The sequence below is a fragment of the Colias croceus genome, chromosome 3 (assembly GCF_905220415.1).
Source record: "Colias croceus chromosome 3, ilColCroc2.1".
Classification (NCBI taxonomy): Eukaryota; Metazoa; Arthropoda; class Insecta; order Lepidoptera; family Pieridae; genus Colias; species Colias croceus.
In genome coordinates, this window is record NC_059539.1 from 13,091,191 (window position 1) to 13,110,238 (window position 19,048).

Consider the following 19,048-nt stretch of genomic DNA (forward strand, 5'->3'; position numbering starts at 1 on the left):
GTCGGATGATGTACTGTTTGCGATCAGCTGTTCATTTAACGCGGTAAAAAGTAGTGTTTATAGTTTTAGCTGCGGTCGTCAGCGATAATAGGGCGCAGCGCGTGCCTCGGTAATGCTCGTTTTTGTGCGGCAGCTGCGGCGCGGCATGTTCGTGGCGTTCCTGTTCATGCTGCATAATGTTGTTGCTGACATCACTCACACCACCTTGATGTGACATTCCTGGATGTGCAATTTACTTTTTCTAACGTATGTTGTGTGCTCCAGAAATTTATAGACGCATGTGATGACATAAATTCCATAACATTAAATAAGCGAAAGCATCATATTTACATTGTTATATTTTTTAGAACACAATAAAACTAAATTTCGTAGTTTTATTGTGTTCTAAAAAATAAAGAATACAGATAGAAAACGGCCAATATTAATTGGTGATAGAAAATTCAGTTATACATAAAATCGCAGTTGCTTTTACGCATGTCGCGACTCGCGACCCTCTTTGAACTTTCCAATTGCAAGGGCCAAGGGCACAGTACTTAATTCGTCTGCTTTCCAAATTATAATAGATATAAACAAAATAATTCAACATTTATACGTAATACGTTAATTTGTATCATAGTTTTCAAAGTAACGTGGTATACGTGAGGGATGCTCGCTGACCGTCTTCAAGCATCCAAAAAATGCCTAACATCTTGCTTTTAATTACCTACTTATTTTTTTCATCCGTCTTTGTTCAGTTTACTGCAGTTCCAAGAATTGCATTCCGTTTTAAATAAAGGTGTATAATTAATTTTTGTAACCTTAAGAATAAGGATATGAGGAACAATGGCAAGCACAGAGAATAATGTATCTTATTCGCCTTAAAGTCGTTGTAGATGCTATGGATTTTTTGTTCTATTTTGAACTGTAAATAAACATGAACTTTTAACCGAATGTACAGCTTTAATTACAATAAGTTGTAATCTGATGGTGTCGGTGCGGTGGCCGGGGCGCGGCGCCGCGGCCGTCGGCCCTTGAGTGGTAGACGCCACTTAAGCGTCCACGTACTCGCGTTTCAATAGCTATTTACCGTTTACCGCCACTATCTAACGTTTTAATTATCTAGTACCTATGGTGTGATGGTGAAATCAGAGTAGGTATGGAGTAGCTACTCCTTATTGGTATCGTTGAATGCTAATGTCGTAAATAAAAAGTAAATATAGTTTGTTAGGAGTCAGGACGACGCGCTTCGATATTTAACCGTGTGTAGCGCGTATAGTATTAAAATATTTGTTACTAGCTTCCGCCCGCGACTCCGTCCGCGCGGAAAAATGAAGATTTATTTTTTTCTACGTAATTTTCCGGGATAAAACGTATCCTATTTTATGCCCAGGATAATAAGGTATAATTATACCAAGTTTCATCGAAATCGAACCGTTAGTTTTCACGTGATGCCTGAACATACAGACAGACAGACAGACAGACAGACAAAAATTTTTTAATCACATATTTGGGTTTGGTATCGATCCAGTAACACCCCCTCCTATTTATTTTGTCAATATTTTCAATGTACAGAATTGACCCTTCTACAGATTTATTATATTAATAGATGATGTCCGAGAGGCGGCGGCACCGGCGGCACCGGCGCGGTGGCGTGTGACGGCATTGTTTACGTTCCGGCGAATCCGCGTGCGTTCATTCACACTATTTGTTTTTAAACTTTTCATTCATGAAATTATGCGCTCCTTGCGTAATTAGTTATAGTTATTATGGTTACGGTTTACGTTGCGTTTTATGTATATTGAGTAAATTTGTTTTAGGTAAACGAACACAAACTTGCTTATGAGGTTTAAATGTAAGAGATGGCCAATGTACTACATCGACTGCAAAAAAGAGGATTATTATTATAAGGTGATTGGAGGCAAATGGTATGTTCGGAGCTTTCAATTATTCAATATCTGTCGTTTGGGTAAACTCTCACTGGCAGAATGTGGGCCGCTCCCCCCTCCCTCCCCGACCTCGCGCGCTTCGCTGCGGAATTTCGCATTACCTGCTAATTTCACATGCATTACAGCTTTTACCACATTTGTTGACATCATTTTGATAGAAGGTATTTCGTTGTATAGTTCCCTCGATCGTAAATCCATAAGAAAATCCTTTAGTTGATTTCGCAGATCGCAGTAGAAATGCTTGAGCAAACCGAAGCATAATATGTCAGCCGTTGAGTCAATTCTGTGCCTAGAAGGATAATGATTACTTTTGTACAAGAACATTGTGGGAACTATTTTAATGCGGTATGATGATTATATAACGGTCGCCCGTAATCAATTACCCCGGGAGGCGATAGCCTTCTTGTGTGACACCTAAAGTGACGTGGATATTAGCATGCGCGGGAAAGCGGCTGATTGCCATTTCTTACTCCCAGCAAAAAGCTATTAATCTCGCTTAACTGTTAGAAGAGGCCGGCGATTATTAGCGGCTGTAAATTATCATTTATAGGCATTCGTAATGTGTGACACGGTCGAATGTGTGTCACGGTGTCGCGGGGTCGCCGGGCGGAGCGGAGGGCTTGAGGCGCATGCGAGACACCTACGCGCTGGCTTTAAGGGCTCCGACGAACATTTCAATCCAAAATAAGATTAGAACTCAAATTGAGATCTGTAAAAAATGAGCATGATGGCAACATGTGGCGAGCGGCTCTGTTTCACAGCGAGCGGTGCCGGTCGAGCGCGCAGCCCTTGGCCGCTTCCTGCGAGGTGCCAGTGCAGCCCCTGCTCCCGCCGCTTACCTGTTTGAGAATGTATGTTATGCCACAGAATTACTAAAATTACATCACATAGGTACATACAGTAATCGTCAATAGCTTATCTTTCATATAGCTTTTATTAGGGGAGCATTTAATTATTGCTCAACGTGATAAGATATACACGTGCAAGTCATACAGGTATTTGTTCCCCTGACGTGTGTGTTTATTTTAAATCAGTAGATATTAAATAAATTATAAATTTTAATTGGAGATCATCTCGTATTGTGTGCGAAAACGCGTTCGTTCATAGTTTTCCTACCGCGTTCTTCTAAAATACTTTCTCTCCCCTTGATTATTAAGTTTTTTGCTAGTAAGTTCGAGATCATGATGGTCTTATTTCCGTCCATTAAGCTGCTCGTTCGTCAATTTCGGCCGGCGAGTCGTGAGCCTTCCGACTGTCGCGTCGTCGCTATTTGGGTTAATACATTTGGAATGCAATGTTTTAATATTTCGGTGTTGGACATCACATCATTGCAGAAACAATACGCGAGAAACGGCGAGCCCGGCCCGTGTACCTGCCAGCGGGCGGCGGCCGGCGGGCGGTGAGAGAAAATATGTATAGTTCAGGATACATCGCCCATTTTTGCAAGTGACTACTATCAAGCTAATTTTCCGTTTGTAGCTTTATTTTGATGAGACACCGAATAATTTCGTGTACGAAACTCTCGATTGTGGTAGCTAACAGAGATAACAAGGATAAAAATTTTTTATTTGATGGTTCTCAAATATTTATTACTAACTGAATTTATTTTTTTGTTCAATCTCAAGATAATTACCTAAATTATTCGAAAAAATATTTGTCCTACAAAATCTATGGTTTGTTCAAAGAGTCCCCCTTTCCAAAGTGTATCGATAACGAGGTCATCATAAATGATTACTAACAAGCTGATTTTTTTGTTTTCACTTAGTTAAAGTTTATATAATTCAACAGACATATTGTCCTACAAATTGCGTAATAAATATTTGAGAACCATCAAATAAAAAATTTTTATCCTTGTTATCTCTGTTAGCTACCACAATCGAGAGTTTCGTACACGAAATTATTCGGTGTCTCATCAAAATAAAGCTACAAACGGAAAATTAGCTTGATAGTAGTCACTTGCAAAAATGGGCGATGTATCCTGAACTAGTACTTTCGTGTGCCAACATCAGTGTGCACATTCGTACCCATCTATGTGTTACATCGACTGCTGAGAAGCGAAATTTGAGTTCGAGAGACATCACGCATTACTATTGTTCGAGATGAGATACCTGATACAGTGATACATATCTTGTTTCTTTTTAATGAACTGATGCGATAAAACATTGAAAATATGAACGAAATTAGGTATGTTATTCGTAAAACGAGTTAAACCGTAATATAGCCTGTTGATTTGCTGAGTGAGAGAAAATAGTATAATGTATAATACATAGAAGAGTTATAAGTTATAACAGCCCGTAGCACGCGTGTACAAAAACATATATATGTAATTTGATTACTCACTATTACGTAGCGGCCGCGTGGGTCCGTACTCCGTACTCCGTAAGTCCGTACCGCACATTGCAATGTTTACTAAGTATAAATGGTTATTATGTATTATGACGTGCTAAATAACCTATATCGAAAATGAAATCAATTTAGTTATTGATAACATTGTCTCCACGATACATTTTATACAAATATGTATTCTAAACTAGCTGTGCTCCGCGGTTTCACCCGCATTGCTCCGCTCCTGTTGATCTTAGCGTGATGATATATCTTAGATCATTAAGTATATACTATATAGCCTCGATAAATGGGCTATCTAACTCCGAAATAATTTTTCAAATCGGACCAGTAGTTCCTGAGATTAGCGCGTTCAAACAAACAAACTCTTCAGATTTATAATATTAGTTAGTAACTATAGAATAGATTATAAAAATGAATCGCCAAATGTGTTGCTGAGCGTTAACCTCAAGGCATAAGTCATAACGCTTTTGTTAAAAACACAAGAATATGGTACAATAGAGTAGAGCAACGTTTGCTGGGGCAACTATTATTTAATAGTTTTCTTTAAAAAAGGACCAAGCCTTTTTATTACATACATTGCACATAATATGTGCGAATACACACGAAGCACACAATTATACATAATTTCATTGTTACAACTTACATCGCATAAGAGGCGTCCGCGTCGGTTTGGCCGACAGCAGTACAGCACGCGGCGCGGTGCGGCGGCGCTTTGTAGGCGTTCTCGCGTCGGCCGCGCCAGTCGGCTGATCGACATTCGACACAAAGTTGCTACTGTAAACTATAATATTATATTATACGTATATATATTATGTCACATGACACTATCGGTGATCAGCTCTTCAGTTCTTAGATCATTAATTCAGTTAGGTACCACTTTTGCTACGCAAATCAAAAAGTAATCAACGTAAAGGAATTAAATAATAATGTGAATAAAATCTATATTAATTAATTACATCCTACAAGTAAATGCGTTGAAATTAAGTTATACACGAAGACGTAATGGCAATTCACACCGGAGCGGCTCCGAGCGGATGTTGTTGTCATTGGCCATATATTTAGAGGATCGATAAAAAATATAAAAGCACTCTCTCTACGTGTGTTTGAATGGCTCGCAATTCCTCCTTCCTTGTGTTTACTTTCGTTTCGACATCGATTCCCCGACGCGCCATTGCGATTACTGGCCTTACGTCACCCATTCCTAGAATATACACATTTTGTAAGTTTGCGCAAAGTGCGAGTAGAATATTTATTACATTGATTATGTTTATTTTAAAACTCATGTGATGGTGGCTCGTGAGAAAAACATGCACAACAGGGGTTAAGTGTACTGTAAATTAAAGTAGGTACTTACCTATTTTAAAGGTGCCAGAAATTAAGTAGAGCTTTAATTTTATAATTGTAAGAAAGGGGTCTATACGTACACAATAATTATATAATTTCTTTTCGGAGAAATTGGCTGTCGCTTGCGTTTATTTAATTTGTTACAACTCATCACCCATTGAGTGTTGACACGGCGATCTCTTCGCAAACCGATTGTTAAAGAATTGAAAGTTTTAATTATCCTCCGGCGCCTCATAGGTCGGTGCGCGGCTGGCTCTAGTCGCGAGCGCAGCAAGGCCGAGAGTCGCGCGGAGCGGCCGGGGGCGAGCGGCGGCTAATGGGATCGCGCCATTATCAGCAAACAGCAATGAAAGCATTCCGTAACGTTACGAGTTGCGATGCTTTCTTGTGTGAGATAATGTGCGCTGGGTCGTTGCCCATGTTGGTATTGTCGTGCATTTCTTCAACTTTAGGTACCTTTTTTACTTCTAATTACAACTTTTACTTTCATTTATTGATCGGAGAAAGGTGACCAGTTTGTCGATCATCTTTTGTGTTAATTATTTACTATTTGCGACAAATCATTCTTCGGATTTGTTTTTTTTGATTATTAATCTCGAAGGAGATGACAGGTGTAGGATATTTTATTAATATCGAAATTGAGAGATATTCGTCGGTAAACAATCCGTAAAACCCGATCGTTCATTCACAAGTGACAGCTGTAAATGACGTCACTTAGTGTTATCGATATATTATTTTTATTAGATCAATATGCCGAATGTAAATTAAATTAATGTATTCAAAGTATTCGTGTCACCAATTCAAATATGGATATAAAAACAATTTTAATGTAATCTAAATATAGTTTATGGGCGATATAATAATTATGTCGACGCAAGGCTCTGGCACAGGCCGCGAGGGGTGCGGACAGGTGACCCGAGAGTCAGATGACGCGAGCGCCGACCATAAACTCGATCGCCGATTTTATAATAGCGAAAGTGTACTGTCGCTTTCTATCCTCAAATGTTAGTGTCGATATTCAGTGAGTGCTCCGCTTGCGTGCCGTGGGCGGCGCCCGCCGGCAGCCCCCACGCTCCGCCGACCTGTTGCCGGCCTTATTTGCACTTATATCAATTAAGTTCAAATTATGTAAATGTATGTATTCATATGTATAAGTATATTTCCAGAATCTTCGCTATGTATAGTTATATAAACAAACACACTATGAATACGCTCGCGAATGCAAATTCGGGGATTTTCTAATTTTGCTAAATAATAATCGAATTCGTTTTGAAATACTTTATAATTTTTAGTGTTTACTGTTTATATAGACACTAGATTTCCGCCCGCGGCTTCGCCCGCGTTTTGAAAGGAAAACCCGCATAGTTCCCGTTCCCGTGGGATTTCCGGGATAAAACCTACTCTATGTGTTAATCCAAGTTACCTTCTATATGTGTGCTGAATTTCATTGTAATCGGTTCAGTAGTATTTGCGTGAAAGATTAACAAACACATACACACACACATAATTACAAAGTTTCGCATTTATAATATTAGTAAGATTAAAACTGCTTTTTACATTATCTCTCTGATTATTTTTTTTTAATTTATCTATCAAATGAAATACTTAATAAAATAAATAATAATATTACCTTCACAATCGCCTAACATTGGTTTAGACTTTAGAGCAATATTCCGTATCCTCTCCCATCTCACGGATGACGGAACCATTGTATTAAGTTCTCTTCTGAATTATTTCTGAGAAACACGAAATATAAGGTTATTTAGTATGCATACCATGCTTAAATATAAATTTATAGTTGAATTGTTTCTATCGCCTTAAATACTTGACTTATTTTATTGACTTATCGAAATTTTCCTGACTTATAGAAATTTTCCCCACAAAGAGAAATTTTCCTGACGTATAGAAATTCTCCTGTCTTATCGAAATTTTCGCGACTTATGGATTTTTCGCGACTTATGAAATTTTGCTGGCTTATAGAAATTTTCCCGACGCATAGTTCCTGACGTATAAAAATTTTTCCTGGGTTATAGAATTTTTCCTGACGTATAGAAATTTTCCCGTCTTATCATAATTTTCCTTTCTTATAGAAATTTTCCCGACTTATCATAATTTTCCCGAATTATGGATTTTTCCTCACGTATAGAAATTTTCCTGGCTAATAGAATTTTTCCTGGCTTATAGAAATTTTCCGGACTTATGAATTTTTGCTGGCGTATAGAAATTTTCCTGATGTATAGAAATTTTCCGGACTTATAGAAATTTTGCTGGCTTATATAAATTTTCCCGACGCATAGAAATTTTCCTGACGTATAGAAATTTTCCTGGCTTATAGAAATTTTCCTTGTTTATAGAAATTTTCCTTTCTTATGGAAATTTCCAGCTTATAGAAATTTTCCCGACTTATGGAAATTTACCTGACTTATACAAATTTTTCCTGACTTAGCACAGGCAGGCCAATTTCCGCGAAGTGATAGAAATTCCCGCGCTAGGCGCATTGTCTCGCGTCAGTTACGTAAGGGCTTATAGCTGTCCCGTATTCATTACAGACCACAGATAGCACACAATCTTCTGCCGCTAGGGCGCCGCCGGAGCCGCTGCTCTGCGTTGCCTCCACGTCACTATAAACGCAGTAATGCATATTACGCTTTCTATTGTTCAGACAGATCACCTCTGCGCTATTCAGTTCCCCGACCCCCGTGTTGTTTACTTTTATGGTATAGAGGTATAGATAGGAGTCGTTATATATATTATGCACATATCACCATGCCCATTAAGTTGAGCGAATACATACTCGATTTGTAAAACGACAATATTCTGTTTTATAAGGAAAAAAATGTTATGTAAGGTAGAAATGTCTTCTGTCTGTCTCTTCCATCATGAACATACTACCATCATCAACTTACTACAATAATATTTGATCCAATTTAGATTTAGTTCAATCGATTGCATTTGGTCTATTTGAATGCAGTTAGACCATAATGACGTGATGATACAAGCCGTGTATGGGCCGAGCCCGTGTGTGTGTGCGTGTGTGTGTCGGGTTGTACAACACCAGCATCATGCGCTGTGACAGCGCGAGCCGCGCCTCGTTAGCGGCTGCCGGCAGATGTCCGCGCTAACGCAATTACGACGAATTGGCCGCGACTGCCCGCGCTGGAAATCACTACACAATTATATTCATCAACTAGATGATTTGTTGAACCCGCAAAATGAATGCTTTATCAATATGTAACGATAATGACTATAGATACTTACATCGTTAAAAGACCCGTGATTACTGGGAGTTTGCACGTGAACTTACATAATTTCAAATTATTATTGTAATAGCAGGGACGTTTTAGGTCTACGAAAATATTGTAGACTGCTCGTAGCATGCGGTCGTAGTACCTTTGTTACATTTACTTGCAGCAATAATAAATAATAATTCGTACAACACCGAGTGTTATGTGATTTTTTTTGTCATTATATTTAAAACATTTTTAGTGTTAACATACATATATTCATTGGTATGATGTAACGTCGCAGTAGTGCGGAGTGCGGACGTGCAGCTTATCGACAACAGTGTGTTTTTGTGTCAGTTTGGCCGTCGTCACGTAACAGTTCAATGTCAACAACCTTCTGACACTTTGCGCTCGGTTTGTTCACCACTCCGATCTCTTTATTTAGCTCTGTTAATTTAACTTTTTGCTCCTCACCTCACAAAGATATCTAATTCAATAATATTCTGGACGTAGATACCAAAACATATCACAAAAACTTCATTCCGTGACTTCGTTTGTTTTCCCCCTGCAATTATTATCCTTATACATCAAATTACGTCAATGTTCAGCTAAGAAGTTAAGAAGTTCGACAGTATTTTGTCCGTCATGACACTAGTCACATGACGGACAAAATACTGTCGAACGTACTTGAAACTTTTACAAGCAACTTTCATGTGATTTAATTTCATTCAACTCGCACATACGCAATTTTATAAGATTTTCAAAATTTTGTATCTTTGTACCCTATGCAAAGGATCTATCAATTTGTTTGGTTTCGCGTGGCGCCGTGTGCGCACAGCACTTTCACTGCGGGTTGAGGGCGCGGGTTATCGCTGGCATCGGGACTCCATTCAGGCGTTAGAGCTGTGGTTAGAGTAAGTATATAAATATATTCTACGATTCAGGCGCCCGCCGCGACCTTATTAGAAATCTTAAAAATACACTGCTTTGTTTATTTTATAGTTTATCATAGATTCGATGATGCTATGGAATCCTCATAAATAATTCTTTCAAATATATAATATATTGCATGTATTCAGTTCCACTTGAAAATTAGGCAGACATAAAATCAAATTGAGAGAATTAGCTTACCGATGAGAATAATAATATAAATATCCGACTCTTACTCTTAAAATCAATTTTAGAAAATCTAATCGTATTGAATCCTTACGGTACAGTATCGAATAACAATTACGAAATCAATTTGGCGAAGAACTCGGACAATAAGATGAACAAACAATAATATCAATTAAGTATGTTAGAAGTATAGTGACCGAAACCAAACAAGCGATCGTGGACCACCGCCCACTGCAGACCGCAGGCTCCTTGCCTTGGGAAACACTTCGTTACGCAGATTTGTGATTGAGCCGTTTCGTGACAAAGCTTGATCGCTCGCTGGAACAGTGAACGCTGCCTACGGCACGTTTGGTACCTAATCCACTGTTCTCTTCAAAGTATTTTTGAATTTTGCCATGAAAATTAATTAAGAGAATTTTAATTATTTTGTAATAAAATCTACCTACCGTTACCTATGTGATTTGTTTTCATTTTCGGGCAATTGACAAAGTTTTACAATTAAACTTATATTAGAATATATTATGTATATATGACACAGGCAAGATATTACAAAACCATAATTGTTTTATAAAATATAATTTAAATTTTCTCTTCCATGTTATATAATATTATTGATTACTATAACAGTAAATAATAATCGACAAATAAGATTGATAGCCGACACTGAGGCAGATTAAACGTCTCCTAACAAGTGGTTTTTGTGACATTAGCGGCATGCGGCCTGCAAGAAATAAATTAGGAAGCTAAGCGAACATCAATTACATTAATGGAGCCCGAGTGAGCTGACCCGCGCCCGAGCTTCTTGTAGCTCATACCTAAAGGTATTAGTTGCTCACCTAGTTGGGAATTTATATTTGGGGAATGTCCAGAATATAACATGCGACCATGTACATTATAGATAGTTCAATACATAGACTATATTAAAGGTCACGTCAGGTTAAATAAATGTAATCAGAGGATATATGACAAATGACAATAAAAGAACAGCTAATACATAGTAAGCGATCTTAATAAAGTGATTTAACGAAGCTACAGTTAGCGCTGAGATCGATCAAAGAACTCGCTCGTGAGGGACTTCCTCAGATACTTCCAGTGGAAAACGATCGCTAATGGCAGACTTCCCGAGCGATCGCACGACCCATTGTGCGCGCGCCGGCCGCTGCCAGTCTCTCCGCCAGGCGCCAACGTCACTCGCTTGAGCTGACGCAACGCGACGCAACCCTCTACGAGTGCAGGACGATTTGCATACAATAGGCCTCAACTGACGCCTCTCGCCTGCGCATTGGCAGGTTGAAATACAACCGTTTACCGACACTGCCTACTCCCACTCCCTTCTTATTTTTCGACAATTGAAATGGATATCATCTATAGGCCGCTGTGTTTCGAAAGTGCATACTTGTCACTTGTTACATATTAAACATGCAAAATTAAATGTATTCTTTTACTTCCATAAGGACTATTGGTTTATAAAAAATATTGGTTTGAATTTATATCTGCAATAAAATTTGACCGTAAAATAAGATCGTAAATTTCGTAATAAACGTATTATTAGTTATTAGTTATTACACTAACGCATTACCGTTTAAATATAGGCTAACAGGTGGGGCATAACAACGGGTGTAATCTGTTGCCTAACCGCGGCCCAGTGGAGTGTAGCATTGCGCCACCCGCAAGCGGCCGTCCGCGCTCCCGGCGGCATCAGTGAGTGAGAATCATCAGCTAAGACTTTGGTTGGTACTCTTGGATGTACACAGAAGTGCCGCGCTTTGGCAGTGCTTGCGGTTGGGCAACGGCGAACGACGGCCGCGATAGTCACGCAGGATACCCTGCGCGTTATCTGCCAGATGAGAGGATTAATGCTATTCATTGATTTAACCTTCATCCAATGAAAACAATAACGAGTAATAGCTCTATTGTTTAAAAAACCAACTACTAAACATAATATGAATGGTACATCCTTCAACGAGTTTTTAAAGGTTCTACTACATTTATGAGTTATGACGTAGCAGGTTGTATCTTTGGTTTCATTGTAGAACAGTTTCAGTGTATAGAAATTGCAGATTGGAATTTGTTTTTAGTCGCATCGTTATAGTACATATAGCAAATCTTTATAAAGCAGTTATATCGAATAATCAAATTGTACGTTATGAATGAATGCAAGTGATGCGTGCGCCCGCGCCTACCGTTGTCAAACAAAGGATGCGGGTGTGCCTACTACGGAATAGCAATCATTTCAGTGCAAGTCATTGTGTTTGTCAATAAAGCGATATATTTTAATTTAATTTTAAACTCGTACTTTTAAAAACATATCTTGTTAGCAAATGCCAGTCATGCAATGTATAAGATATGTATCGTACTCAAAGAGCAGTGTTGTTGCAGCTGGTGGTGAACCTGGCGATAGTGGTGTACCATGCGCTGGACTACACGCACGGCGAGGACGAGGAGCGCCTCGTGTCGCCCGACCTGGAGGCGCTCATCACCGACATGACCAACGGGAACATTGCGGGTGAGTCCCATGTAAATGTAATATGATCTTTGAAAAATATAGCCCTCTATTAGATTTAGAGATTCGCAGTACTAAAATAAATTTCTTATCGTGCTCATCGAATATAAAAAGTAAACGAACGGTCACGCGAGCGTTTCTTTGCACTCACAATAATTGAGTCTGTTAAAGCACCTTACAAATAAACACAATCAGTTTCACCGCTGAACTTTCCCCTTATTGACCTTTCTCTCGTTGCGATCTCGGCACGGCGCCGAGAGCTTACCCGGCCCCGGCAAAACGCGGATCTGTCACGCTGTGCTTGTGCGTCAACATTCCCTGATCAGCTTCATATATTTCATATAAAAGTAAACGCTCATTTACATTAACCCAAAATATATGCTAAATAAAAGTTAGTAATTTTAATCCGGTGTTACGGTGTATATATTTTAATTTTTGTTTACGATTGTAAACGTAAGTTGTATCGAAGACCGTACCTACCCGTAGCCTCGACTGATTCGATTCGTTCGCCCCCCATGATTTAAGTCGATATGTATCTTCTATGTATCGTTCGTCGGCCATTAAATTAACGACCAGTTTTCTGTTGCAAATTTGCCAATAAGCTATATCTGTTTTGAATAAATATTCGAAAGCGGCGTCTAACGATGATCGTTATTTATGGTCGTGTTTTTATACATCGCGTAGTGTTCGAATGGAAAGTCTCCGCGAGTTCCATGGGAACCGCGATCGCGATCATTGTAATCTCGGCGTATTTCTGTCGTGCTGCGATTCTGATGAGCTGACGTGCATACAAACCCGTTTAGTGCAGGCGTGACCTTTGCGCCGGCCCGTTAGCGGCGCCCGCGCCCGGCCGGCCACCGGTCTCCTGACGTGGACGTGACGAAGAGTTGACGCTTTTTATAGATCGACAATATTCTTGCCATCGCAGTTCGCATTGATAAAGAACACCCGCTATTGAGTTTCACACGGAGCCGAGGTCTCGGTTATAGTAATTTTGTTCCGCAATGTTTGCTGCGTACCTATATTAAAATTTCTCCTCAGTTTCATGTAGCATATTATGTCCGTGAGAACGATTTTTTAATACAATTGATACAAGTTGTCCAACGGTGCCATTGTCTGGAGGCTCCCGATCTAGGTCGGGGTTAATTGTATGAACGCCTGTGTCGTGTTGCGCGTACGCATCACTTGTGGTTAATTAAATCACGCCGCAAACATTGTTATCGGTGAGCTTCGTCGGTGACATACGTTGTACACCGTATAGTATTCTGAACCTGTTCCTGTAAATATTGAATATTAATTTGCCTCGCGTTCTTCTTTAAAGATGGTACTTTGGGTTGCCTATCTTAATCTCTAATTTTAATATTCCGAATATCATAATCCAGAAAACGTTTGGACATTTTTTCATAACCCCTAATTTTAAAATTTCGAAGTTTTTTTTGCCATATAATCGCAACTCCGAATTTCATTTGCCCATTTCTTCATTTGTACGACGTTTTACAATCCAGACGAATGAGTTCCAGACATACGAAATCTAAATGCACAAAATCCAGATGACCGTAATCCATATGCACGAAAGCCAGATTTTTGAAACACAAATTTTTGAAATACAGTTAATTGATATCCAGACAAACAATGTCTAGATTTTTGAAATTCAAATAAACGATATCCAGAAAAACGAAATCCTTCCAGGGGGTCGCAGCACGAACCTAACCTAACCTTCTGAAATTATTTTAACACCTTAAACCTTTCTGTAATGGGCAAATAAAACAATACCGAGTCGGTTCTGGCGTGGGGGTCGTAGTTCAAAACTAACCTACTGAGTCGACTTTGACACTAAACCGGTCTGTAATGGACAAGTAAAACAATAAATTTACTTAAATGTTTATTTTCAGTCGATAGTAAAGGTATAATCTCGATTGTATGGAAATCAAATAAAAAGATTATGAAAATTTGGCAATAGTTTATTTGGAAAATGGTACGATGGGAAACAAAAAAAGTATTCTGAGAATCTGGTATAATGAGATCTGGATTATGAGAATACGGGAAACAAAAAAATACTTTTTAAAAATCTGGTTTTGGTGCATCTGGAAATTGATTCATCTGGGAAATTAAAAAAGGAATTTTAAAAATTTGTCATTCATTACATCTGTCTTTTAAAAGTTCTAACAACCGTTTTCGGGGTTTTAAGATTCAGGTAATAGAAATTCGAGTTTTTCATAGGTTACCGGTACTTTGATAGCACTTAGGTAACTGTTCTAATTATTATTTAAAACTCGAATGAACCCATCGATATCTCGATCCGGAAAACGTTTGCAGAGTGGCGTTGAAGCGAGTGCATGAGAAATGCATGCAAAGTAGTGTGAATCGTAAATCTTCATTAAGATCGGTGCACGATGTTCCGGCACTCCGGCAGCCGGCCGTGGGAGCCGCCGCCAGTCCGCCAGCTCTCAGCTGCCCCGCCGCGGCCGAACAGCCCAACATCACGTTTCCGGCTATTCTCTTTCTTATCAATGCGTTCATTCTTAGGATTTCATTATCTTAATAAAAAACGAAAAGTTGATTTTGACTAAAGATTTTTACACCTCATATTTTTTTATATTTTAAAATTGTATGTGGTGTTAGTCTATAATTAAAATATTAGCAAATAATTGTATTTTCTTTGTATGTACCTATTAGTTATACCTATATAATTAGTGTTAACAATTGTTCATAATTCATAATTCTTTATTTACGTTATGTTAGTAATATCCTTTGTAAATAAATAAATAATATGTACGAGGTAGGTACTCGTGTGAAAAGAAATTTGATGATTACAATTATTATCGAAATCATTGTTGACATAATATCATTTCACCTGTTATAATTTATTATGTTGTGAACACAACCGTCATATCGCTCGTATGCTTTATATAGGTTGTGAACACAACCGTCATATCGCTCGTATGCTTTATAATTATGTTGTGAACACAACCGTCATATCGCTCGTATGCTTTATATAGGTTGTGAACACAACCGTCATATCGCTCGTATGCTTTATAATTATGTTGTGAACACAACCGTCATATCGCTCGTATGCTTTATCTTTGATTAGATTTGTAAATGATTTTAAATTTTAAACCAAAACTGCTTTCAAAATAACAATACGTTGTTTTTATAGAAATTATCACAATATTTTATTAATTTGATATTGACCAAATAATATGTGATTAATTATTTATCAAAGTATGTCTGTTATAAAATATTCTATGCCTGGATTTTATAAGTTCTTGATATTTGGTTGACACATGTATAGATTTGAGAAATATTTTTTTAAACTTTGGATGAAATGTGTAGAATGAAGTCGCATTTACAGCGAAATGAAGGCGATTCGTTCCGTCGACATTTCTCCACCCTTTCTCTCCCGAGCGCTCAATCTATATGAATTATGAAGCCGTCATATTTTCACGTTTTCTTGTGCAAACTATTTTTGACGTGACAACGTCTTATAATTCGATAGAGCCGGCTGCACGCCCGAAAAAGCATGACTCATGCGGCGTTACCTCGCTCTGAGGCGTTCCAGTGCAAGCGAGAGCGCGGAATGAGTTATGAGCGACAAAGAAGGACAATCGTTGTCACGTTCAACTATCGTCAGTAAACCGACTTGACAACCAATTTTTTCACTCAATTGATCTCGGATTCATCATCGAAATGTAATTTGTCGAAGCGCGTGTTTACGGCGAGGAGCTTCCGAGTGTCGATACGAGTGCGGCTCAGATTTATAGCGTTATAATAATAGCCTGCGCCGGAAATTGTACCGTTTTATCGCTGCCCACTGTATTCCAATCGAAATTTTACAATTTGCCTTATAACGACCGGAGAAAACATACATTTTGATTTTGGAAAGTTTTTTTTGAGTTACAAATCTTATAATCGATCATAAATAAAATTACTAGCTGCAAGATATCAATCGCATGACGTATCATGTTTGCTTTTGGAACAACAATATCAAATAAACATTATATGTAAATTGTATATAAGTTAAATACCAAGAAGCTCTTTTCAAGTGCACACACAAATATGTACACAAAGATGTTGTTTATTCGGCAAGAATGGAATCGAAAGTATCCGCCGGTAACGAGGTTAAGTGCCCGCTCGATACGGGTTCCTCTTTATGCCAGTCGCCACATAGGTAACCATCAGCCACCATCGAAAAGCTCCGCTAGCGGCGGATTCGCTCGGCACAACTGGATCTCGACTAACTGTTCCATCCATGAGTCGACACCCGCACGTAACTGAATTTTACGATATAATCAAGAATTACAATTTAAAATAAATACAGTAAATCTTCAATCGAATCCGATAAGCTAGTGGTCGGTCGGCAGCGGCGGGGATGGGGGGATGCCGTGTCGCTCGACAGCCGACGATGGATGCTGCGGCAAGGCTGCGGCGACGAGGGCCGCCGCCCCGTCTCGCAGGTGTATAGGCCGGTAATTACAACGCCTCGATGCTGATTTTCTCGTTTTCGTGAGTGGGTCATTGACACTGGGTCAGTGTGTCCCCTCGGTTTATCGCTATCGACTGCCACCTTATTGAGAATTTGTATTTTTTTTGCAGAATAATTTAGTTTTGTCTTACGGATTGGGTTTTTAAATGCTTGTAATATATTTTTATAATATTTGTTTACTTTTTTACTTTTATTTTAGATACATAATATAAAGCTAAACAGCTATATAATAGAACTTTTACAATGTGAGAACTTAAAATATAAGCAAAGATATAATATTATCTTACACACTCAAATTGGAATTAATGAATGCAAATAGGATTCAATGATTGCGAAAAATATTTTTGCACTCAATTTCGTATGTAAATATGTGATATTTGGTCCTAACAGCAAAAGAGAAAGTATGAGAATGGAACATTGGACCGAAATTATTAGCATGTTATTACTTATTATGAAGGTCAGCAAGTGCATCGATTATTTTTTAACTGACACGATTTGACTGTCTATCGTAAAAGATAAGCATTTGCAAGTAGACCCCGTCCGCTAATGAGCAGCGTGGCCACCGGCCCCGCAGCGCAGCCAGCGCGCCCGCTCGCCGCTAAAAGCTTATCAGATATGTCGACGATTTCTCGGTACATTTCGCACGGTCCGTTAAACTCATGTGAACACTGAACACTTGTTACATTCGCATTCTTCACGGCGCGGCGATGAAACAACGACCCTACTCCACTCGCGTAATGATCCATGAACTTTAATATGTTCGCTTTAACATCTAGTGATACTTCGCACAATATGTATTGTTGATTTGTTGAGTTGTTATGTTTTAAATTCGAAAAAAGGAAACCAACCGCAAATATATACATAGTAAATATTATATACCGCAAATATATTACCTAATTTTCAGTATCAATACATATTAGTTACTAATTTTCCGCCCGCGGCTTCGCCCGCGCAGTCAAAGAAAAACCCGCATAGTTCCCGTTCCCGTGGGATTTCCGGGATCGCATCATTTTTCCGGGATAAAAAGTAGCCTTTGTCCTTTCTCGGGTATCAAAATATCTCCATACCAAATTTCATTAAAATTGGTTCAGTAGCTTAGGCGTGATTGAGTAACAGACAGACAGACAGAGTTACTTTCGCATTTATAATATTAGTATGGATTACACATATTAAATACTTTATAACCTTAATAAGATTCATGCCGAGTACAATTAAGGTCAGTCTTGGGTCACGAAGCCGAAGCGCCCTTCAATTTTGTTAAATTGGTAATTTTTTGCCTTTCACTATTAAACTCGGCAGCATTCTCCGAATGTATGCGAAAGGCACAAGAATTTCTTAGCGCAATGTTTAGTTTGATCAATGAGCATATGCAGGAATGCCTGCGTGGGCGCCGCGGTCGGTCCATTGTTCCGCTGAGCCGCTGAGCGCGCAGCATGGCGCAGTGCCGCAGTGCTGGCGGACAGCGACAGGCCCCTCGGAGCTGCCGTCTGTCGGCACGCACGACGACACCTGCTCCTGCATACCTTCCATTCATTTAAATGCTATTAACTCTACTGTGTCAATGACAGGCATAGCTTCTTTCTTGCATAGGTTTCCTAAAACATTTAATTTATGTTCCGTTCCTAAAATGTGACATTTTAGGAACGTACTATGTACATCTTTTCCTTTTATAAACTCTATAAAATCAATACTAACTTTTACATGCAGCCTCCCCGCTCGGGATCAGATCGACGAACTTGTCATACGATCAGCGCGGGGTTTTGCGCGTATCATTTTCGTAGGTTACGTTGTACTTTCCTCGCCGGTATTATTGTGGACTGTGTAAGGTGAGCAGTGAAAGTGTAGGCGTCTATTTGGAACAATGTGTTAAATTGTTATTAATATTCGAGTGTCGGGTCTTTGTTCAGAGTTCGAAGTTCGAAGATCGCATCGGCCGCGGCGGCGCAAATCGCTGCGATGGATGCACGGTTTGCGCTTACTGTATGTCTAATGGGAGTGTAAGATACAGTACCGCAGATGGTGGAACATTAATCTCGCGGCTGATAGTGCGGCTAATGAAGGAGCCGTTAGTCGGCAGCCTGAAGCGGCTACAGTTACTTGTGCTCTC

At 39.1% G+C, this 19,048-nt stretch overlaps 1 protein-coding gene across 2 annotated transcripts in view; it reads left to right on the forward strand.

Moving 5' to 3' along the window:
• Window positions 1-19,048, forward strand: part of LOC123706484 (protein spire) — a 92,454-nt gene that overhangs the window by 46,569 nt on the left and 26,837 nt on the right. For both annotated transcript variants that reach the window (XM_045655789.1, XM_045655790.1), the window contains exon 3: window positions 12,335-12,461. In XM_045655789.1, coding sequence (XP_045511745.1) covers window positions 12,335-12,461 — 127 coding nt within the window. The remainder of the gene's footprint in view (window positions 1-12,334; window positions 12,462-19,048) is intronic.